This window comes from Accipiter gentilis, chromosome 22, assembly GCF_929443795.1.
Source record: "Accipiter gentilis chromosome 22, bAccGen1.1, whole genome shotgun sequence".
NCBI classification, from domain to species: domain Eukaryota; kingdom Metazoa; phylum Chordata; class Aves; order Accipitriformes; family Accipitridae; genus Astur; species Astur gentilis.
In genome coordinates, this window is record NC_064901.1 from 13,178,559 (window position 1) to 13,202,619 (window position 24,061).

The following is a 24,061-nucleotide window of genomic DNA, read 5'->3' on the forward strand; positions in this document are numbered from 1 at the left end:
AAGCCAGCAAAAATAATCCACTAAATGCAGCAGAGTGACAATATGCTGCGAAATAGCCAAAATATCAATCTTATCAGTTATACTCAATTTTTGTACATTATAAACAGTGCCCTTAGTACTTTCATTAAAATTAGAATGTCTAAAACATTGGAAATTCTTGCTTTGTTTTTCTACACCTGAATTTTAAGAATTTTCCTTAATTTCCGTTAGAAATACAGAGCAGCACATATTATTAAAGTTAAAATAGAAGGTAATTGGGAAACTGGAGAGCTTGCTTAATTTCCAAGCTGTTTCTTTAACTATTGATAGCAAGCTATCTAGATATCCAGTAAGTTTATCCTCAGCAAAACCAAGCATGAATTAATAAGATCTATTGTCAGCTTATCCCAAATGACATACTGTAGCCTGTTCTCAGCATGATGCACTATCTACCGAATAAAAGATTAAGGCTAATTTAAGCAGACTAATCCTTCCCTCTGATGTGAACTGGCTTTCGAGGTTTAGTGCAGGTATTGTACCATCGCAATAACCACTGCTGGAGGGTACCCAGTGCTGTGTATATACTGAAGTGTACTTTCTGTAAGTGAAAAAAAAGTAATTAGAGAGGCAAAAGAGGTACCCTGATAAATGCAGTACTGTTAGATGTTTATGGTAAAAGAGACAGACATAAGATGGCTATGTTAGAGACATGCTTTGCTTAAAAGTCAGAGAAATCAAGGAAAGAATATAGAGCACTGGACCAGAATATACCATCCGAGTCACTGGAACCATTTGCCTTTATCTGGAGTAATTTCATTCGGAACTTCGATTCAGACAAATAAAAAATCGAGCACATAGTAGTATTTGGGAAGTTTGTCTCACATCCCAGCAGAACAGTGCTCTGGTATCTCATTCTTCTGATGTTAACACTTGCTTTATTTTACCAATACTGTCCGTCAGTTTAAGCAGTTACCTTTCTTTTTTCCCTTCCTGCATATTTGCTCAACTCAGCATTACATCTAGGAAAAGGGGAGAGAAAACCCCTAAATTTTGTAGTGTTTCCTGCTAATTGGCATTCTTCAAAATTGACATAATATACAGTAAAGACCATCAGAATGAGGAATTCTTGGGCACTGCTATTCATAAGACAGTTCAAGAACAGTATTTTTTATTATCAAGTTGAGGACCAGGGAAATGTCACTGATAAGAGAGAACACTATCTTTTTTTCTTGCAGGTCAAAGCTGATTTATTTCCTAGTGTCTGTTGCAAGACCTCCTGTGGATAAAACTGGTTGCTTATCAAAGCATCATGGTTGCTCACTACTCTCGAAAAAAGCAGGGAATTTTCAATAAAAGATACCCTGATGCCTCTTCCATATTTAAGATTTACTGCCTCATTTCTTTCTCTTTCGTATACGCAATGGCTTTTCTTTTAATTACAGGTGTAGGCATGGCTGCTCAGAGGCAGATGATGCAAAATGCTCTTTAGCTGAACTGTCTTGCAGCTTTAGAATAATGGTTTTTTACCTTGTCTTGTTCTGGGATGTCAGATCCAGTAACAACAATATGATACACCTGAGAACAAGATTACCACTAACCTCCATTTTTGCCAAATGATCTTTGCAATTTTCTGGGGTTTTTAAAATATTTTTGAATTTTATGTTGGCAAACTGTCTGCTGGTTCCCAAGTGTTCAGCCTCTATTTGACATGTAATCCAGTGAACTTAAAAATTATTTATGCTACTATTATTTTCCTCTGAAAATCATTGTCTGTATTGATTTTATGGCTAGGAGCAATAAAGTATTTGTTTAGGAGATGAATGATATTATGGTGACTACCCTGCTACTATTGAGTTGTTGGGTTCATTGGGTGATAATATTTAGCCTGCTGTCCTTTTGTAGCCAATCATATTTGTGGATTTGTGAAAAAGAAAAGGGGTGCGGGGGGGAAAGATGATATTGCAGTGGATGACGATTAGTAACAGTTGTTGTCCATGTGAAAAGAAATTGGTTTTGTAATTCAAAGTGCAGTGTGTAAATAAGTGAAATTGTACCAAAATCTGCAATGATCAGGAACGTGGTATTTTCTTTTTTTGTTGTTGTTTTTTTCTTTCCCCTAACAAATTAAATAACTTGAAATATCTTTGCCTTATCTATGTAGGTCCTTTCCTAACAATTACTGGGACAAATTTGTAAAACGGAAGGTAGGCTTTTTATATTTCTATTATGTTAGTCATAGTAATAGTCTTCTATTCAGTTAATTCAGATATCTGTACAATATACTTCTGTACACATAAATACACAAATAATTGAGAACTGAAATTTGTTTTGTGGAAGTCATTCTAGTAAATGTCTCTGAACAGGCAGCTGCAGTGGAGGTGGGAGGAGGGAGGAAGACAGAAGGCTGTGGTTTCCTTCCTAGACTCAGGCATTTGAAATAACTGTGCTGTCAATCTGCCACGCAGGTCTAATTTACAGTCATTGTCATCTTTAGGATACAAAGCCCCCTCATCCCCCTAAAAAAAGAAAAACATGCCAGCTTAAGTGATGGCAAATTATACATAAGCTTTCAGATAATAGCCTTTAATGCTTCTATTTTTCTTTTTTACGCTCCCCTGGCTTCCTGGGAGTTCTGACTGTTCTAGTAGTGTTAATTGTGAAAGACTTTTTTTTTAAAGTCTGGCAACTACTGGCTTAAAGTAGGGTGAATGTCACTGAGGTCATTCTTTAAGCAAAAGCTTCTCTTCCTCCATTTTTAGGTTATTAACAAGTACGGAGACTTATATGGAGCAGAGCGCATAGCAGAACTTTTGGGTTTGGACAAAAGTGCTCTTGATTTTAGTCCAGTGGAAGAGAGCGAACCAGAAGAGGCATCTCTTGTATCATGGTATGCCTGTTGAACTTCGCAGACAAATTATGTATTGACATAACTTCACTGTCAAAGATAAAAATGGACTTTATATTGAAACGGTAGTGATGTTTTCCTCAGCATGGAAAATTCGAATGCAGAAGTCTTCCTAGTGTGGAAGTAGAATAAAAAAGCTTTTTGCTCATTCTAAAACATACGTATACTTGTGTTATGAAAGTAAGAAAAAAAGTCAACAAGTTGATGCTGACTGAAATAGTTGGGCACTCTTTTATTTTAAACAATAATCAATGCAGCATTTAAAAAGTTCTTCAGATGTTACAACAGAGTTAGCTTATAAACCAAAGGACAGAGAAAGTATTGATAGCAAATACCTAGATGCCAGGTATCTATAAAAAATTCAGAGATGTTTTCCTGACTTAATCCATCAGTGAAAATGAGAGTTGTAAAGTAGCGAAGTCCCAGATGATTTAGGCTACTGCAAGAGTTTGGTTTCCTTGATACTTAAGGCACACAAGAAGAAGGATATCCATTCACATGTGATCTAACGGCTAGTAAAATATTTAGAATTTTGCAGAAGGCATTCCCTTTTCTCTCGATAATTTTGGCAACATTTTACACTAGACACAACACTTATCTCTTGAATTCAAGCAATTCGGGTTCCACAGAATTCAATACTTAATTTTGACATTGATGCATTTCAAAAATTTTTTACTTCCTAGGTTAAGCTCTATTGATACAAAGTACCATGTTTGGAAGCTCGGAGTTGTTTTCACTGATAATGTGAGTATGTTAGCCTGGAATAATATGCTTTGATTTACTCTAAACATGATTGTATGTCTTCCACCATCTGCTTTTATTTTAAACAAACATACACAAATAATATTGCATTACAGAGCCATTTTTAAGTAGTTTTTTTCTGTCTTGTGTTGTAGCAAATTGCTTTAATTTGTTAGAGTTTTCTTTTTGATTCTAAAGGGCAATATGCACCTCCTCCCCATTAATGAAATGTCAGCATTTTGGAAGTTAATGGTATATTCATTTAATTTTGTAGAAATCAATCTAGCAACCAAAGGTGTCTTTTCTAAAATCAAGCACAGTCTACAGAAAGTTACCCGTTTTTATTCTTAAATCATCTGTTTGACGTGGTTGGTTAATTCTTTTCCTTCATACCTTCTCCTTTGAAAGGACCACGCTTATGTTAAAAGTCCTTTTTTTTGTGAATCCTCTTTTTGCATTCTCTCGAGCATTCCCAAATAAACAAGAAGGCCAAGGGGAATCAGCTGAAGATCTATAAATTCATTGTGTGCTAAAAGCACACTGAGCCATTGTTCTTCAGTAAGAGCTTTTACGTCAAAGTGGCTTCAGGTTCACTGCTTGTTAAAAGAATAAGCTGTGTTATGCGCCTTAGGTTTTCTGGGTGTCCTGGTTGACGTGGTCTGAGACATAAAGAGAGTAAAGTGTCTCAAGACTAATAGAATGCATTTTGTCTCCTCCAGAATCAGTGTTAAAATTTAAAGTACTGTGTAACATCGTCCCCAACCAAAACAGTTTTGAGGTAGGGGATTTTGATGTTAATAACATATATGCTGAAGACTGCATTTAAATATGTAAGGATAGAGGTCACATAAGCATAACTAAGCAATAAACACTCCTTAAATGAACAGTGGAGATCATAAGAGACAGAGTAAGAGTCTTTTTGAACATGTGAAATAGAGGTATTGCATTCAGACTGATTCAAATCACATCATGATAGTATTACTTTATTTCATAACTTGAGCAACTAAAAGAAAGGTATATTTTGGATCCAATAATGCACATTAGCACCTGCTAACATTCTGCCACTTTCCACTTTCTCTGCAGTCATTTTTGTACTTAGCTTGGTACACAACTATGTCTATCCTTGGGCACTACAACAACTTCTTCTTTGCTGCTCACCTGCTGGATATTGCTATGGGTTTCAAGACACTGCGAACCATTTTGTCTTCAGTCACTCACAATGGCAAGCAGGTTAGTGCTACATGCAAAGGTTTGAAAATGTATGTGTTTTTTTACAGTACTAGAAAAAGTCTCATGGTACCTAGGAAATATTGGAATGCAATCCATTTTGAACATGATTGGATTAAAGAGTAGATCCCATTGGGCCTTCTGCAGCACATTAAATACATGTTAAATCCTATGAGATTATAATAATCTATACCCACAAAGCACTGATAGCTAAAGAAGTTTTGTACACAGTAGAAAAATGCATCATTTTAGAAAAATGTAAGATTATGAATTATGACCTAACCAGCTCCTTGTCTTTGCTTAGTGATGAAACTGATTGGTGATAACTAATAAGAATTCAGTCTCTCCTTAGCTACAGAACTAATAATGATCTGAGCACTGAGATTTCAATACTTAGCTAGTAAAAATATAGCTACAGGTGTGGGCATTCTGCAGTGTCGAATATATTTATATGTTACTTTGTCATGCAAAAATCGGATTAATAAAACCTACTTCCAAAACTAATTGTTGAAACTTCTGCAGGGAATCGTTCTCTGATCTCTAAAGGCTCTATGTTCCTAGCTAGCACACCAACAAAAAAACCCCTTTTTCACTAACATGCTTTTTAACTTACATTGAAGAAATCTAACAGAACTTCCCAAAAATTTCATTTCAAACATACATATTCGATTCCTTCTCAAATGCAGTAACACATATTCTAAGCCCACTCTTATGCCCTGTTAGACTTGTCAAAACATTTTAAACCACATAATGTTTTGGAAAAGGCTAAGAATATCCCCTTAGCTTAACTGTGATATATCCTTTGTGTTTGCTTAATCCTTTCTTTCAGCAGAAATTGATCAATGGAAGTTTCTTCCCTTATCAGGAAAGGAAGTTTCTATAATAATACATATGAGAATGTTTTCAGTATTATCGCACAAAGAAATTAAATCTCTGGGTTTACCCCCTTCATTTTCCTCCAGGATGACCAAAGCCATACTTCTTTTAATGTAATGGTTGAAATATTTTCTTTATGAGATTTTTCTAAATGTAATACTCAAAACTGAGCATAATTGACAAAACTGTTTCAAGACCACAGCTTTCAGTATACATTCTTAACAAGCGAAGATTAGTTTTTCTAATCCTGTTGCTTTTCTTGTTAGTAGACATGAAAGCTGCAGATTTTTCAATTGAAGTGTTCACTTTGGGAGCATGCTTACAGATCTGCAGAAGGTGATAAACTGACAATCAGCTCATTCAATCTCTTAGATTTCTTTTAAGAGTAATACCAATTGTTGCACTTGTTAAAATATGTAGCCTTCAGTAACTCCACTCCAGAGCTGCATCTTCTAATACCAACTCCAAGAAACAATATAATCTAGTCTCATTAACTGCTGAACATTTTCACCTAAAGATTTTATTTGCTTAAAAGCAGGACCTGGAAATTAATTACTCTTTAGTTTTCTAAAAAATTTTCCATCCACTTTCCATTGATCGCTTTGCTAACCAGCTTTGGAACAGAAAATAGAATATGGTAAGTCATAATAAGTCCCAGTTGAAATTATTTATCAAATTAACTAAAGGGCTTTATTTTTTATCATTTAATTTTCACTATATATCCAGTTTTTCAAGTTACTAGAATTTAACTTTTAAATTAAATAGTAGAAACATTGCTTCAGTGATACATAGTTTGTATGCATACAGCTCAGAAAGGTGGAAACAACTTCAGACTCTTGATACCATTTTTCCCCTTGATTTTCATGTGAGAGCATGGTAAAGTAACACCTCTACGCTGATCCAAGCAATAGGGAGACCTTAAAGCTATCATAACTGCTATCTTTAGTTTCCTTATTCGGAAAGGTACAATATGATACATTTTCATTACTTAAGGCAATACACTGAGCTAGCATCTCTCTTCTGACAATGAAATTGAAATCTACTTTCATTTCATGTCTCCATACACAGCTTGTGCTTACTGTAGGACTCCTCGCTGTAGTAGTCTATCTTTACACTGTTGTGGCGTTCAACTTCTTCCGCAAATTCTACAACAAAAGTGAAGATGAAGATGAACCAGACATGAAATGTGATGACATGATGACGGTAACTAAAACATCACTGGCATGCTTCAAATTTCATCCCGAATTTTCAGATGGATGCTTAAGATAAAATGATAAGCAAGGAGGGGTGTTTTTGTTGTTAAATCCATGGGTCTCTTCTTCTTGCTACGTGGCATTTTGAAAATGTGAATGGCCTTGAAATTCCCTCTGCATTCTCCAGCAGTCTAAACTGAACAGTAGATAGATGACACTCACCAGTATAGGAAGATATTCTGGATTTTTCTCCTGAATACTGTGGTATATGATTTTCTGCAACTCTTTTACATGTGAAGATGGCAAACCATTGAAGTATATGGAAGAAATTCCATGACAAGCTGGTCAGCCCTGCAAAAAGCAGCTGTGTAGCCGCAGCACAAATAAACCCAATTTGTTCCCAATGCTTGCAACTGTGCAAGCTCTTCCTATCCTTATTTGAGTTATATGAAGTATATGATGTTATGAGCACTAGTTATAAAAACCTGCTCCAAACTGCTTACAATTAGTAATTTAGTTATGAAGTAAGAAGTCAAGGGTGAGTAGAGAAGGGGGCAATTAAAACTTATTATGGGTGATAATCTAATGCTACTAATTTCCCTTCCGATTTCCACCTGTTGTCACAGAACGTTGTTTATGTCATATTAAAAGATATGCTACAGATACATATTATGGTATGAAGAGGATTTGATTTTCTTACTGTATACAGAAAACAGCACAAATTCAGGTACTCAAAATGTAACATTCTGAGTTTGTGGCCAGTTCATTTCTTCCATGGAAAAGTCACTCTTTGTCCTGTCTTACACACCAAAGATAGAATAAAATACCTCAGAACAGAGATGTGTCATAGTCTTCACAAAATGATCTTTCCTATTATTTAACTTTCAAACACTCAGTGCAAGTCAGATATGGAAATTATAGAAATTATGAAAACTGCCCAAGCAGTAATAATTTAGTTGGCCCCTCTGTGAGCTGGATACAATTGTCTGGTCATAAAATAGATATAGGAGTAATTGGAATAATGAAACTATTACATTTTAAACCACTCTTCCAAGTGAGGTAAAACAATTCCAAGTTACATTTTTAAGTATAATTAAACTAGTACCAGCATCTTAGGTCAACAGTAAAGTTGCCTTATAGAAACAGATGTATAGTTCTGTTTAGTGTCTGCTTAAGAAAGACCAGATTTGTCAGGTTTTACGCTGATTATTTAACACCAGCATTGCTGTCTAATGTGACTTCAGAACACTGGCTGGGCTTAGACATTCCGATTGTTTTTAACCGACATTGTAACCGATTCATACAGGAACATCAGTAGTATATCACCCCAGCAGAAGATTCCATTCTAATATACTTACTTATATAGCCAGACTTTTAAAGATTTTTCCATGAAGACTTACACGTTCAAAAAATATGACACAGAGCAACATTTTTGTAAAGTGATTTCTTCCACGTGAACTGAACAGAGGCTATGTTTCCCAGATCGTAAAGAATTCACAATATACTAAACCAGACATCTAGTATTGCAAAATAAAATTATCCAGAAACCACCTAAACACAGATAGACCTACATGTTGTGAATATGTCACTCTTTGTTTTATGGCAATATTTGCCAACATTTCTAAACTCCATTACAAGACTTTAAAAGATGTCCTCTGCTTACTCAGAGCAAGCTAGAACCTTAGGAATTAATATAAGGGGTAGAATATAGTTGAATACAGTAACAAATACAAGAAAAATGCCCCCCAAATGGTCTTCGTCTGTAAGACCAAGGGAGTGAGGAGAGGGTAAGAGCTGATGCTGACTCCCCCGCTTAGTAAGTGTACTTGAAGATGTAATCACATTGGTTAAGAAACAGCAGATTTTTGGTGCAGTGTGTGATACATGAGGGATGATATTATGTGTTCTCTGTTACTATAACTTGTGAAGAGAATTAGCAAAGCTGAATCATTTTAAAAAGAGAAAAAAAAACCCAAACAGAATCATTCATGGTAAATGTGTCTGTAATTTTCTTCTCTTTTTCAGTGTTACCTGTTCCACATGTATGTGGGGGTAAGAGCTGGTGGTGGCATTGGAGATGAAATTGAGGATCCTGCTGGAGACCCTTATGAAATGTATCGAATTGTCTTTGACATCACGTTTTTCTTCTTTGTCATTGTTATCCTACTGGCCATTATTCAAGGTACTGTCACTTACCATAGTAGAGACTGTCAGAATTTAGTTTACTTAAGTTCTGCAATGTATTTAAACCATATTGGTGCTTGAGGTAAATTTAGCAGTATCGCTATAACGACTTATTTCTGAGCTGATAAAATCATTAATTCTGAAAGTAATAATCTTATACTTAATTCACAAATTCACATTGTCCCAAGTACTACACAAAGCACAAGAAACATAACTTACCTGGGTTACGGTGTTTATGAACACATTGACAACTACCCAGCAATGAAACAGCTTGTGCAGGATCACTGTTCTTCCTATAATAACCACTTAAACTTGGAGAGCCTTGCTGTAGACACTCTTCACACCTTTAGTTTGGAACTACCAGAGCTGGCTGGGGAATGGAGACTTTACCCTTGGAAAGGGGAAATGTCATGGAGAAAGTCACCGTGGCCACAGACCCATTTCCCCCTTTCTTTAGAGGATCGTTTGCAGTTTTAATTGGTTTGCAGTTGTGGTTTGCAGAGAATGAGACCTCTCTTCAATGACTGTCAGTATTCAACACTCACTGTATAAATTGACCTAAGGCTGTTAGGAAAAAACACATTGTTTTTTAAACATTGTTTTATGGCAGTCTGGTGGCAAAGAAAAATATGTAATACATCTATACCGAGAAAAAGTTATGAATGTCACAGTCCCCAAAGTGATTCAACTCTATTCTTAATATGTTGGAAGTGGAGGAATAATGCTTCAAATGTGAAGCAGCATCCCACACTGGCCTGTAGGCCTGTGCGAGCAGAGTCACCTTTGTTTAACGAAAGTTGGGATGCATGAATTCCATGAGAGGGAGAATTAAATTCTTTCATGGGAACAAGAGAGATGAGATTATGGAAGCTTAAACTGACCAAAATTAAGTACAGGAAAGCCTTTCCACTCTCAAGATTGTACTTCTAGGTAAGAGAAATCATTACTGCTACAAGTGCAGTGTAAACAAATGTTAGATGTCTGGAAATCGATGATTGTAACTTGAATTGTTAACCTAGACATAAGTACGCTAAACTCCAAAGACAGTGGAGGGTGTCTGATAGACATTACTTGAAATATGAATATCGCTAAGTTCTAAAGTGTTGCTACTTTTCCATTTGAAATAGGTCTGATTATTGATGCTTTTGGTGAATTAAGAGACCAGCAAGAACAAGTAAGAGAAGATATGGAGGTATGAGTAAGCACACTACATTTGTCATTACTCTTATTCATCTAGATTGCTACCATTTAAAATAGTGTCTTTGAGTTAAAATTCATTTTTAACCACAACTTGTGTTTCCAGACCAAATGTTTTATTTGTGGAATTGGCAATGACTATTTTGACACAACCCCACATGGCTTTGAAACGCATACTTTGCAAGAACACAACTTGGCAAACTATCTGTAAGTATATTTTACTACTGGAATTATGACAGAGAAACCTTTCAGCTCCAGAGTAATTTAGGTGCACACATTGCTGACAATCCTAAGACAGAATTCTGTACAACTGAGGAATATCTCCATTCCTTTCTGGTCTCCCTTCCTCTACTCCACACTGCTCATTTAAAGTGCTCACCTTACCTGTGAGCTGTCTTAGTGGAATGAGACCTGAAAGCACACCAACTCCTTATTCCTCTGGAAGGAAACCCAGATACGTGGAATGACAGGGAACAACAGTTTAGTAAGTTGCTTTAGTTTGGAAGTTTTGATTGTGACTTCTGGGGGCTTAGTAACATTGATGAGACCATTGACAATTAGTCTCAATTTGACAAAAAAGAAAACCCAAATCAAAGCATCAAAACAAACCCATTATTTCTGGAAGATTCCTAAAAGATAAGCTACAAAAAGTAATGTATAAGTCTGATCCTATAGTTCTTTAGTGATAGTGCAGCCTTCCAAAACCTCAAAGCAATCAGGAGTTTTATGTGTTTAGACAATTGCCCAGACTCCCAAGACACTGATCTTCTAGTTTCATTAGTAAATACTGAGCAGATCAAAGAGGATATTTAAGAAGTTAATTTGGTAGCATTAGTTTCTCATACAACAATGAGCATTGTGCCAGCAGAACCAAAGGAGCTGAAGTGGTGCTATCTTATAGAAATGTCTGGCTTTGGAATACTGCAAGTGAACTTTTTTTTTTTTTTTTCTTAGTTTAAAAAGTGTGCCTTCTGGAGTAGAGGCTGCATTTATAGCAACTGACACTGCAAAATCAATGCACAGTGCTTTTGTGAGGCAAATTTCCATTAACATCCATAGTTTTACCAGTCTAAAACCTCCAACCTTTTCTTACTATATTGAGTTGCTTAATTGGTATATGGGAACCTGTAATTCACAGTAAATTTAAAATGGCCATTTCCTTAATATTAGAATATATAGTGAACGGTCTTTCTAACCAGGTTGCCCTTTAATTAGACAAATGTTGAAGTCAGTATACATTTCTTTCTTTACAATGAAAGCACATACCAAGAGTTGTACTACATATAAACAGACCATTGTTAGTACTCTACAGCCTTTCGAATTACTTCAAGCTCTCTACGTTTGAGTGAGTACAGGTATCTGAGAGAGACAGGTTCAGCTTACAAGCTGTGTGGCATGAGTGTTTGGAAATCTTGGTGCAGCTGAGTATTTGCCACACTTCTTGCATAGCAGCCATATTAACTTCTTCCAAGGTGAGACGTTGGAGCATAGGTGTATAGAGTTGACATATGCCCAATTCAGGTATTGCTCCTAGCACTGAAATGAAGAAAGTGCTAAACCACCTTTTTGCACTTCCACAGATTTTACATCTGTTGGCACTTCCATAGGAGAAGTGCTGGAGGACAGAATTTTCTCCTTTAACATAAGTGCTTTAGATGCCTATCAATATCATTACTTTGGGGTATGTGAGGGAGATTATGCCAACTAGCAGTCCAGGAACGGTTAGGCAGAGATGTTGTGTTTTCTGCATTAATACCTGCTTCATGTGTGTGTTTCAGGTTCTTTTTAATGTATCTCATTAACAAGGATGAAACTGAGCATACTGGCCAGGTGCGTAGAAAATAAAAAATTTTTTTCTTAAGATTATCTTTCAATGTTTTTATCTTCTCCAGTCTTGTAGTTGTGTACCACCAGGTGGAACTGATGTACCACCAAGGAGCAGAGATGATGCCAGCCTCCCTGAGAGTCTGTGGGGAATTTAAGAGAAGGAAGAGTTAAAAAAAAAGGGAGGGGGTGAGCTGCAGCAGTGTGCTGTCCTACCCAGTGCTGAACTCTGGCAGAAGTCCCTTATTAATAATTTTCCTGTTGTCTTATCTCTGAAGGGAAGCCCTGAAATGTACCAGTTGTAGTTTATTCCCAAAAGATTAAGTAGTTAAGCTGCTATATTTATAGTCTAAACCCATATATATATCAATAAGTATATGGATGCATGTATTTATGATTAGTGTTGTTAGGAGACCTAAATGTAACTAAATAAGAAAATAAATAGGATTTAATTATATCAAATAAGAACCTGTTATACAAACACCAAAAAAGTACCTTACACTTAAATGTTTTCCAAGCAAGCTAAAAGACATTTTCTATATACAGAGTGTGTACAGGTTTGCTCTGATATAACTAGACTGATTAATTTATGCTTACTTACAGTTTTTTTAATAGGGCTTAAATTTCAGTAGTACTGCATCAAGAACAGTGCAGAACAATAATTTTACAAACGTTCTTGAGTTACAATCTTTGAGTTTCAGCGTCTTCACAGTTCTACTCCATGGCAATAGGCAGAGTACCTGGTTATTGCTAAAAGTTTATCTAGAGCGCTAACTGCAAGGTGTCTGTTAACATAAATACTGTTTATGATTTTCAGGAGTCATTTGTGTGGAAGATGTACCAAGAAAGGTGTTGGGATTTTTTCCCAGCAGGTGACTGCTTCCGGAAACAGTACGAGGATCAGCTTGGCTAATGTCACAGAAGAAATTACTTATTCACAAACTGTTAAGAACCTGTATACAAAAAAACCCTTTTCTTTTCATGGTGTAATTTCACAGCTTGTATTTGCTTTAAATGTCTTTGAACTTCAAGACATATATAAAATTTGACACTATTTCACAGGCTTTTTGTACCTACCACATATGAAACAGGTCTTTTGTTGGAATTTTAATTAGAAAAAACTATGCCAGATTAATTTAAGCCTTCCAGTTCAAACATGGTCTGAAATTGTAACAATTTTTTAACCACATCATTAACCTAGTGTTTGGCAGTACAGTTGAAAGGGCTAAAAGGTGTCTTAATTGCACAACATTTGACATTTAAGAACTTGAACATCAGAGGCCATGCCTCAGAAAAAATATTTTAACTAACTGCTGTCCAGTTATTCCCCCCAGTATTTGCTAGCAAATGTACTGAGCTACAGCTTGAAAAGCTTTAAGCAGTTAAAAAGAAAACATTTTCAAACACTTTGTTGACCTTGAAACATCAAGTGCCTTAAAACCTCTGTAGACATAGCTATGCAAACTTTTTATTTATATGTGTTCTAGATGAACAGATCCATTAACTGTATTGCTTTTCTGTCTTTCTGTATGAAATTGCACTTGAAGTTTGTTTATATACTACCTTCAATAACAGCTTATTAGATGCTGCTGTTAAAAGACATACACTGTATCAAAATGAATACAACTTAAATCTTTGGCCAAAATAAAACAATGCTCTATGGTCACCTGCAAGTAGAATCTGCTAGGATTATGCATTTTTTTTTCTTCTGATAAAAGTGCCCACTGCAATAAAGTATTATAAACTAAATATTACCTTTACTGTCATCTTTCTCATTTTTCTACAATATGGAGATATGGCATGAGGATGGTGACTAAAACCACATGTATTCATTATTCATTCATAGCTTTATTTTAAGGACTACATAGAGCAAGTACAAGCTGAAATAATTGTTCTCTTAGTGTGCTGGAGCCTGCATCTTTAGCAAAGAAAATCCTAATTTCATCACAAATCTTAGACCTTTCTAAGAATATTAGTCTTAGAAAACTGTCTATCACATCTAAATGAATTTTGGTTGCACAGAATTTTAGGTGCCAGAAAAGAAAACCAGGCATTTGGCATACTGAACAAAGTGAAACAGATGAAGGAAATAACAAGGAGATAAAAGGAAGATTCCACTTCCTACTTCATGTTTGCTATATTCAGCTATTCACATAAGAAAATCTGAGCTTCAGGAAATCATGCTGTCCAGCCACTCTTCAAGCTCTTCTTCAGTAAAGTTTTTAGATGTACTTTGTTGTTGCTGTGATGCTGTACTCTTCTCTTCAGGCACATCTAGTTTTAAAGGGTCTAGAAAAGTGAAAAGACAAGACTTGAAATCTGGAAACCACGCCATACCAGGTCTTTGTCGTGGACCATTTTGCTTTTTAATGCACAACTGACTCTCTTTAAACACAATCTCTCCTTCTTCAAGAATAGCGAGCCATATTCCAAAACTAGTAGCAACAACAAAAAAAAGGAGGCAGGTTAATAATAAGCTCAACCAGAGCAATATGGCTTCCATCTGATTCAAGGGGGGCAGGGCCTAGTCTGCAGCAGACAGATTATAAGCGATCCCTCCTGTCCGATACAGAGTTTACTTTTAACATAGGAGAGAAGCAGGAGGCCACAGCAGCAGATCGCCCTGCATGATTATTACAGCATGGTATGAGTCTATATTCTGATGACATTGTTTTCTTAAGGGATTTACACTGTGCTTTGGAGTGGAAAGCATGACATACACACCACTGAAGCAAAAGAGCATTTTGAGATGATTGTTCTGCAACAAGGCTTGCTGTATTGCTTGGGGTGACATCTTACATGTTCAACCATCTTGGACTTAATTTTTAAGATTGCAAGAAAATCATACACAAAAAATCAGAGATGCTAAAAATTCTTTTACAGCATTGTGGGCCCAGGAAGAGTAGCAAACTATCTCCATCAAAACCTAACGAACAGGAGTATAACTTCTAGGAATGCAAACAAAAGGAAGGGTTTGCCAATTTTCTGAAATATGAAAATTTTTGTGTATGTTTTGTTTCCATACTAGACTTGATTTTGTAAAATCAATACTAGTAAAGTTTGAAAATAGCATTTATAAAATAGCTGTCACTTCTTCTGTATATTACTAGCACACTGGACTAAGGGCTGATAATGTTAAATGAAAACTTTATTTATCTTCCTGTCACTAAAATTCTCTAGCAGTACATTAATTCTTTTTTAAACTTAAAATTTTGATGAATCGTAAGACCAATGCTGTTCTGCAGAAGAATTTCTGTTAATGCTTAAACTGACATGGGTGAAACTTTAGTTCAGTGGGGAGTTAAACTTGAAAAGGAGCAAATGGGTCAGAACATAGCCGCAGATAAATGAAGTGCAGTATGACAGAGATTATGACAGCAGTATTGTTGACTGGCTAATCAAGAGTTCAAAAACATCAACAAAACAGAGAGCAGTAAATAAAGGCATGCTGGGGAAAAGAGAAATCTTACCATTTTCCTTACAATCCACTTTCAATTCTTTCTCAGTTGATCTGTTATAGGATAATGCACCCGAGACGGGTTTCTCTTCCGTATCAATGGGGGCATCTAGATTTAGGAGAAGATCTAGTTCTTCATCCAGATGGTCAGTCTCTTGCTTTGATAGCAGATGGTCTCTTTGAAATGGTTCTGCGGCACTTGCTTTAGGACCCTTTTTACTTCTGGGCTCTAAGGGAGCAAGAGAATCAGCAACAGGATGGGAGGCCAGCACTGTTTCATTTTGAGCCAGAGACTGTCGGAACAGAAGCTCTCTCCTCTTGCTATCTTCAATAATTTTAGACTTCATCTGTGGGAGCTCTACAGGTATTGATGCCTAAGGGTACAAGAAAGGACTTGAGTCTTTCTAACAATTAAGTCCAGTTTTGCTATTCTGTCTTATTTGGATTGTAATTCATGCCTCCTACATTTGATCACTTAAGAAGGTATGATTAATTTCAGCAGAATTTAATTCCGAAGTAAAAGTACACTAAAGTTATCTTGATGGTACTTTTACAGAAGCAACTACAGAATACAAACTCCTTTTATCCCTTATTATGGAATATGAGATTGTACGCTAAATCAGCAAGTTCCATTGTTTCTCATATATTCTTCCTGGAGAGTCACTTTTCTTTAACTCTTCTATAATCAAATCCCATCAGTACTCTGAATTTTGGAATGACTGAAGTCAGAATTTGGCTAGAAACATTATCCCATGTTTGGGATCTCCATTTGGAGGCCTTCCCTCCAAAATTCCAGACTCAAAAGCAAACCATACTACAGGTCACTGAAAATCATTTAGCAGAAGTTATAGTATATAGCTGTATATTTTGAAAAATGAAACCAAATTACAAAACATTATCAAATAGTGAAACAAGCATTGGCAATTCATTAAATAACTGTGGAAGACAGATTCTGCTTTTACCAGGACACCCGGGCATTAATAACCCTGTAGCATATCTGATGACCACATCACCATTCAGAATGACAAGACAAAGATTAAATGTCATAACACACGCTTTATAAGCCTGATAAAAGTTAAAAGACCATGACAAGAACTCTTAAGAAGAAAACTGTACTTGAAAGTAACATTTATTGGCAGATTCCCTTGGACATCACATCTGCAGACATATTTGAGCTCCCTTAAGGAAGAGCATAGTTGTGTCAGTTACAGAAGCACTTCACACAACCCCAAACAGCAGTAAAATAAATTTCTTCTGTAAGGAAGGGTTATGTTTCTCTTTCCTTGCTTGAGCAGATAATTTTTTTTAATTTTTTTCTTCTTCTTTTTTTTTTTTTTTTTTTTTTTTTTTTTTTTTTTTTTACAGATTTTGTTTTTATATTTAAGTCTCATTGGTTCTTTTGCCCTTACATTAATATTTTCTTTTTCACAGCCTGAAGAAACATTTTTTCCTACTATTCTGTTGCCTTTTTTTTTTTTTGCACCAGAGCATAAATGACATTTCCTTCACCTGTCTGATTGACAGTTGTACCTGTTCTAACACAGATGTAAGTTTGATTCATGGAATAAACATGTATGTTGGTATTAGCTATATAGAAGAGTAAATCACAATTAAAGTAATTAACAGGAAAGAATGTGAAAGCACTTTCAAAATTTTGGTGCAAGTTTTTAGCAGCTGCTAACAAGAGAAGCAAGTACAAAACCAATGCAATCATTCCATGTCGAACACTGCAGTATCTGTCTTCAAATCTAATGTGCTGCACATCAAAGCATTTTGTTTAAAGGCAACAAAGTATAAAAAGTGCTGATAGAGGGGTATTCTGCATTACATGCCATTTGACATGCCAGTCTCAACAAGCATATTTACTTTTAAAATACACTCTACTTACGTTTGAAGACCAAGTTTAAAGTAATCATTCTTGCATAGATTGTTTCACTTACTTAAAGTATTTGCATTTTCCTGTGAAAATTCACAGCATTACCTGCACAAGTTCAGCAGCTACATTCAACCTCACATGTAGAGGCAATTCCTGAAGGGCCTGGACCAAAGACTGGCAGTCAACAGGAAATGCAGATAACTGAAAAATAATTCAACACACAGTACGCTTGTATTAAAAAAAATAGGAACTAATAATGACTTTAATCTATTACACTCCCCTGTCCCACAGGCTCAAGGAATGTGAAAAACAATCTCATGAAATACAGGAATTCATAGTTTTAAATTACACATGTACAAAGCAGTTTGGCTAAATTACCATATAAACACCTACAATGCAAATAATCACTTAGAATTTTAAAAACAAGGTATAAATGGAGCACTCCTTAGGCATGCCTTGAAAATCCAAAGTAGGAAATAGTTCGGCAAGTTGACAATGTCATAAGAGGCTTTTCCAACTCATACATCTTTTAATCTGTGAAGCTTTCTATGCAGTGGGAATAGCCATTCTTTAATGAGTTGCTACTATTTTCTAAGCAATCAAACCATGTAGCTTGTGTGTAGCTCTGCTGGTTTTAGTGCCTAAACAACATGGCCCTATTTATACTTCCCCATCTTTTAAAATGTCACTTCAAGGCTTACAAAAGCAACAAACTATAGTTACATACACTTCTAAAATGTTACTCAAGATATTCAGGAAAGGTAACTCTACTGCTGCCTAGTTGCTTAAAAGTGGAATTGTCCCTTACTAACGTGACAGGTATTGCAGTTTCCTTTTCTCGACACCCCCTTTTTTTGGCTGTAAACTATTAAAAACAAATTTGCACAAAATGGACCAGCAGTATTTGATGTTTTTACAGAACACCATAGACTTTTGTAGACTTCAACAGATTTCAAGCTCACAGTACAGCAGAACATTCTGAGCACGTTCACCATCAATGAAAGATAATTTGATATCCATCACATATTTTAAAATTGGACAACAAAATGCTGAAGTTCAGTCTATACTTTCATTTTCATCAAAGCAGAGAAGCTGCATATAAATCTAGCTTAGAGACAAAAATTTGTCCCTCTCAATATGGTATAGCCCGACACAGACATTTAGAAGTCCAAATACTCATAAATTAGGAGAGACTTTTGTGTCATATTGCAAGAGATTTGTCAAAGGAATTCACGCTGCTCCTGAAAGCCAGTCAACAGGAGGGCTTTTGACACCTGCACACACAGCAAGAATGAACATCAAAGACATAGTGTGTTCTGACAGCATATTTACAAAATTAAATTAAATTAATAAAAAGAAACAATGCAGTTGGCTTAACAGTTTCTTGTATCCAAATTCTGGTTCTGGTATGCAGTAATGAGAGTAAAAGGACCAAACGAATATCTGATGATTAGAATTTTTCCTATTTACTAACAACTTTATTTTACAATGGATTAGATCACCATCAAAGATTATTCACTGGTACAAGTGTCATGGTTTAACCCCAGCCAACAACTAAGCACCACGCAGCCACTCACTCACTTCCCTTTCCCCCCCAGTGGGACAGGGGAGAAAATCAGGAAAAGAAGTAAAACTCCTGGGTTGAGATAAGAATGGTTTAATAGAACAGAAAAGAAGAAACTAATAATGATAATGATAACACTAATAAAATGACAACAGTAGTAATAAAAGGACTGGAATGTACAAATGATGCGCAGGGCAATTGCTCACCACCCGCCGACCGACACCCCGCCAGTCCCCGAGCGGCGATTCCCTGCCCCCCCCCACTTCCCAGTTCCTAAACTAGCTGGGACGTCCCATGGTATGGAACACACTGTTGGCCAGTTTGGGTCAGCTGCCCTGGTTGTGTCCTGTGCCAACTTCTTGTGTCCCTCCAGCTTTCTTGCTGGCTGGGCATGAGAAGCTGAAAAATCCTTGACTTTAGACTAAACACTACTGAGCAACAACTGAAAACATCAGTGTGTTATCAACATTCTTCTCATACTGAACTCAAAACATAGCACCTTCTAGGAAGAGAGTTAACTCTATCCCAGCTGAAACCAGGACAAGTAACCTCAAAAAGTCTTCAACAAGCAATTCTTGTTGCCCAGCAATGAACTAGAACTTAAAAAAACCCAGTTCTTTTGACAGATATTAAAGATCAAATATGGCTTCCGCATATTTGCAAAGGACAAGGAAATCGTATGAATCCAGTAACATAAAAAAACTGTAAAAAGTCAAGTCTCATTGATTAACATTTAAATTAATTTGGGAAGAGGTAAGTACACTTGCAAAAAGATTAATGTGGATGAACACTGTGAATGAAGGTGAAAATGGAGACAGGGAAGAGGGGAAAAGGCTGAGGTTGAAGGAAAAGAGGAATTTGAAGAAATAACATAATGTAAGAAGGAATTCAATATCCCAGTAGAGATTTCACTAAAAGTGGTGTTTACATAAAAAAATAAAGGGATCAATGCAGTATTTGATAATTTATAAACACTTCATGGCACATGTAGTTACCTGTTCAAGAAAATAAGTAGAGGCATACTTTGTTGCTGGAATTGCAATATATACTGAAAAATCCAAATGACTATTACCTGTTTGATTTTTAAATTCCAAACTGTGTTTCTGAAACATTTTTATTGTGTTTTATCGATATACAATAAAGCAAATCCACATCTACTTTTTGTAACAATGAATGATAATATTCTTAATAAAATTAAAATTTGTTATTGTTGATGTCATTGCTACATTTCTATTCCACATTTGAAACTGATGCTTTGCCATTGCTTTCTACAAGTAATAGGGAACAGGAAATATCTACTCAGTCTGCAACTATTTTTATGCTTTTTCTGCTTTATTGTGTTCTATTGTAATCACTTCAGTTTACAATTCTCTAATCTTGTACATAGACAAAGAACTAGAAACAGGTGAGCTAATAGGCAAAGACAAGGAATTTGGCAAAGTGGATCTAGGATGAAAATTAGACCTGGGTCCAGCTTTCAGGGAAAAGAAAAATGGGCCAGAAACAAAAAGGAGGTAACAGGCTGAAGACCAGAGACAATGTGAAAAATAAGATAATGCTATGAAACCATATGGGCCAGGATTCTGAACTAAAATAAGAAATCAAAGGAAGGGTAATGGTGACTAGCGCAGTAAACTATTTCAAACTGACATAAGAACAGTGGAAGAGACGAAACAGTTTGAAACAACAAATTTGGATAGGGCAGGGCAAATGACTACAGTTTGGTAGGGACAGAGGCACAAAAACCTGCCCACCACAGTACACTTCACAATGAGCAAGAGCATGGGACCAGCTTCAGAACTGTGGAGCCTCATCACTGGCAGCCAGAAGGATATTTGTGAAATTCACTGTCAACATGCAACTTCACTCTGCTCACAATGGCTTTAGCCATTCAGAAATTAATGTGTTCAAATCACCTAAATGCTACAATGACAAACCTATGAGGAAATTATGAGGAAATTAATATTCTGGATATTGATATCCTGCATGCTAGGAGCAGGAGGAACTGATAATAAAAAATACAGTCATTGGAAGACTGTATCCCACTGAACAAACATGATGGCTTAAACAAATGCTGCACTTGATTTTATTTCCTCATTTTAATTTGACTTTGCAACTTTAACGTACCTTTAAATATCACTTCCCAGGGCATAATTATTGTCAGTATTTTAGGAAATCAATAGCAAACTTTTAAAATTTGAATATGTATGTATGTTTCAAGAAACGCTCAAGCACAGCTTTGCAGCAATTTTAAGAAAAGCTTGGAAGACAAAAGCATTTATCTTGCAATAATTTAGGTGACTTAGTGAGGAAGACAGCTGCAGATATTAAGACACTTTCCAGTATCTTGATACAGAAAACAGCAGACTCCTATTGCTTTGCTGCTTTTTATTCCATCATAATGAATCTGCATACAAATAATCTAAAACTTAGTTGGTCCCATAGTCATTTTGGAGGTGAAGTTTCAACCAGAGGATATGAACTGTTAATGTGAAAGAACTAGAACAAGCTTCATAGTCAAATATATGAATATACTCATATAGGTTTTGTTATAGTCATTTTACTAAACTATTTCCTCTCGCATACAGCTGAAAAAAGAAGATCGACTTGATACCTCAGTAAAACAAAGTGACAGTCCCTGATTTTCCCTCCACTGACTCTATTTGCTTGTTCTTTTCTTCCAATGTTACTTAAAATCCTAGTCTAAGAGCCTCCAGCATCAGAGACAAATTATAAAAATATACAGAATAAAGAGTGCTATTATTGTATTACACAATTTGTTGCTGAAAACACAACTGCCTAGGTATTATGTGCCAGGCGATTATCTATACAAACTCATTTGAATGATAATTCTGTTACCTGCTTACGGCATATGCTTTCTCTATCCCATTCTTTCTCGTCAGCAAATCGGAACTGTGTAAAGGAATCTCCTACAGAAAAGAAATTAATTTTTTTAATATTTTTTTTTTAAATAACAAGCTCACTCCAAAGTTCCCAACCCTACAGAAATAAATTCAATCAATAAACATCACGCCTTCAACAAATCTGCATTTAATTTTAATGCTGCTTGCATTCACAGTATTAAACTTCTTTAAGCCAAAGTTCTACAGAAAGACTTTTTAATCTCTTATTTGCAAAACAGTACTGAGAAAGGCACAACAAATTCAAAACTGAATGAGGAGGTGCTAGGTGCCATGTCAACAAGCAAGATTTTAATTGATAAGTCCAATTTGGACAACATACTAGGAATACATACAGTATTCACTGAGTGCATTTTTATGAACAGCTTTGAATGTGCTGTAGATAGACCTTCTCTTATCAACATGCAAATCTCTCTTAAAATGGATTATAAATGTCCTAAAAATCAGTTTGTACAGGCCAAGTAAAGACTTCTTGTTGTCTGGTAGCTGAATTCTCCAGACTCTCTCTTCCTTGAACTAGTCCCTACTTCAGCATGTCATCAAAAAAAAGGCACTGAACCTTGAACTCCAATTCATATGCGTAAGGGACTGAATTAAAAGAAACCTTAAATAGGGCTAATTAAGCTACATATGTAACCTCAGTTATAGGATCTTCTAACCTCCTACCACATTTCTCCAAGACAGTAGGAACTTCATCTTACTATAGGGGAGCTTGGGTTATTATTTTGTTCTAGATGTAATATTTTTATTGCAGTACCATGCTGGGTTGCAAAAGACAGTCTATAAAGTTATTCACTGAAAAAACACACAAGAATTCCAGGAACAAAAAACTAGTAAGATCTGTGACAGAGGAAATATGAAAGATGAGGGTTGCAAGATGATGGCCAAAGGTCTAGTGCAACAGACAGCAAAGATGTTGCTGATGCAGAGTACGGGACATATGCCACCTTAGACCATACAGTTCGAGAACAAATAGCTCTACTGGAAAAAAAACAAACCCAAACCTGCTGAATTATTCCCTGAAGAAGATGAAATTTGATCCTGAGGATTGCGGATCACCTATAGGTCACTAGGATTTAGTCCAGCAGTTATTTGAGAAGCCTCAGCTCATTCTTCCCAACCCCTAATAGAGAATGAATGTACTAGAGGAAGTTTTCAATGGCATTACCAACAACTGAGCATCTAACTTCCATTTGGCTCTCAGTATCCTAACTGACATTCATACCTCTGACAATTCCTGAATCATGCCCTTAATCCTGCATACAAAATCCAAACATAAAATGTGCTGTCACCAAAATTGGCTTCTTTACCGTTGTCTGCCTGTCCCAAAACACTAGGGGAGTTCAGCCTTTCAGCAATTTTCCTCAACAGGGCAACCATCAGCCAGCTTCTGTTTTGCAAACAGAATGAATAAGCAGCAAAATGGCATAGTAATTGGCATATTTCTTTGCCAAACAATAAGAAAAGGGAGACCTAACCATCTCCCAGCTGGAATGTAAAATTTGTTGGCCATGACTTTTTTTTTTTTTTTTTTAATATCTAAAGTGCATTTCCAATTCATTGCATTTCATGTATGCTTATTAGGTATGTACAGTGTACTCATACACTAATCACATTGCGTACCTGCCACATTCATAATCATCATCTTCAGAACCATTCCAGCAAGAAAGTGACCTTCTCAGCTGAGTATTTATATAGATATTTATGACCATTACCATGTACAGCTTGAATTTGCATCTTCCTGTTTTCATTAGGTTTATCCAACATTGTTCAGCATTAGTGGGCTGACATACAACCTTCCATGATCAGCTAGGCTTTGGTTTACATTCAAAGCCTCCAGATATTACTATTTTGAAAACAATCGGTGTCAAACAGTACAAGTGCAAATAATTAAAATTAAGCACTGAAATTAACATTTAGATATCTAAGCGGCAGCCTAATTTTGTAAATATAATTCACAAACATCAGGTTCCAGGATGGCTAGGTATGCTCAGCAGTATGGAAAAATAAGATCCTGTCTTTATGTATCTATCTGCAGATGCAAATACTTAACTTGAGCACTCACAGTTGGCTCGCTGCTGACAAAGGTGCCTTCCTCTTCATTGCACACAGCACAA

The 24,061-nt window shown here is 36.0% G+C and overlaps 2 protein-coding genes across 2 annotated transcripts in view; one reads left to right on the forward strand and one right to left on the reverse strand.

Moving 5' to 3' along the window:
* The window catches only part of RYR3 (ryanodine receptor 3), a 253,363-nt gene extending 240,308 nt beyond the window's left edge, over positions 1-13,055 (forward strand). Inside the window, exons 94-103 of the mRNA XM_049825231.1 lie at positions 2,141-2,183; positions 2,739-2,866; positions 3,568-3,628; positions 4,709-4,855; positions 6,797-6,931; positions 8,947-9,103; positions 10,233-10,297; positions 10,409-10,509; positions 12,081-12,132; positions 12,944-13,055. Coding sequence (XP_049681188.1) covers positions 2,141-2,183; positions 2,739-2,866; positions 3,568-3,628; positions 4,709-4,855; positions 6,797-6,931; positions 8,947-9,103; positions 10,233-10,297; positions 10,409-10,509; positions 12,081-12,132; positions 12,944-13,039 — 985 coding nt within the window. The 3' untranslated portion in view covers positions 13,040-13,055. The remainder of the gene's footprint in view (positions 1-2,140; positions 2,184-2,738; positions 2,867-3,567; positions 3,629-4,708; positions 4,856-6,796; positions 6,932-8,946; positions 9,104-10,232; positions 10,298-10,408; positions 10,510-12,080; positions 12,133-12,943) is intronic.
* Positions 12,158-24,061, reverse strand: part of AVEN (apoptosis and caspase activation inhibitor) — a 102,630-nt gene continuing 90,726 nt past the window's right edge. The window contains exons 3-6 of the mRNA XM_049825229.1: positions 21,883-21,953; positions 17,565-17,660; positions 15,597-15,957; positions 12,158-14,415 (exon numbers count right to left, since the gene is read on the reverse strand). Of these exons, the coding sequence (XP_049681186.1) occupies positions 14,297-14,415; positions 15,597-15,957; positions 17,565-17,660; positions 21,883-21,953 (647 nt within the window). The 3' untranslated portion in view covers positions 12,158-14,296. The remainder of the gene's footprint in view (positions 14,416-15,596; positions 15,958-17,564; positions 17,661-21,882; positions 21,954-24,061) is intronic.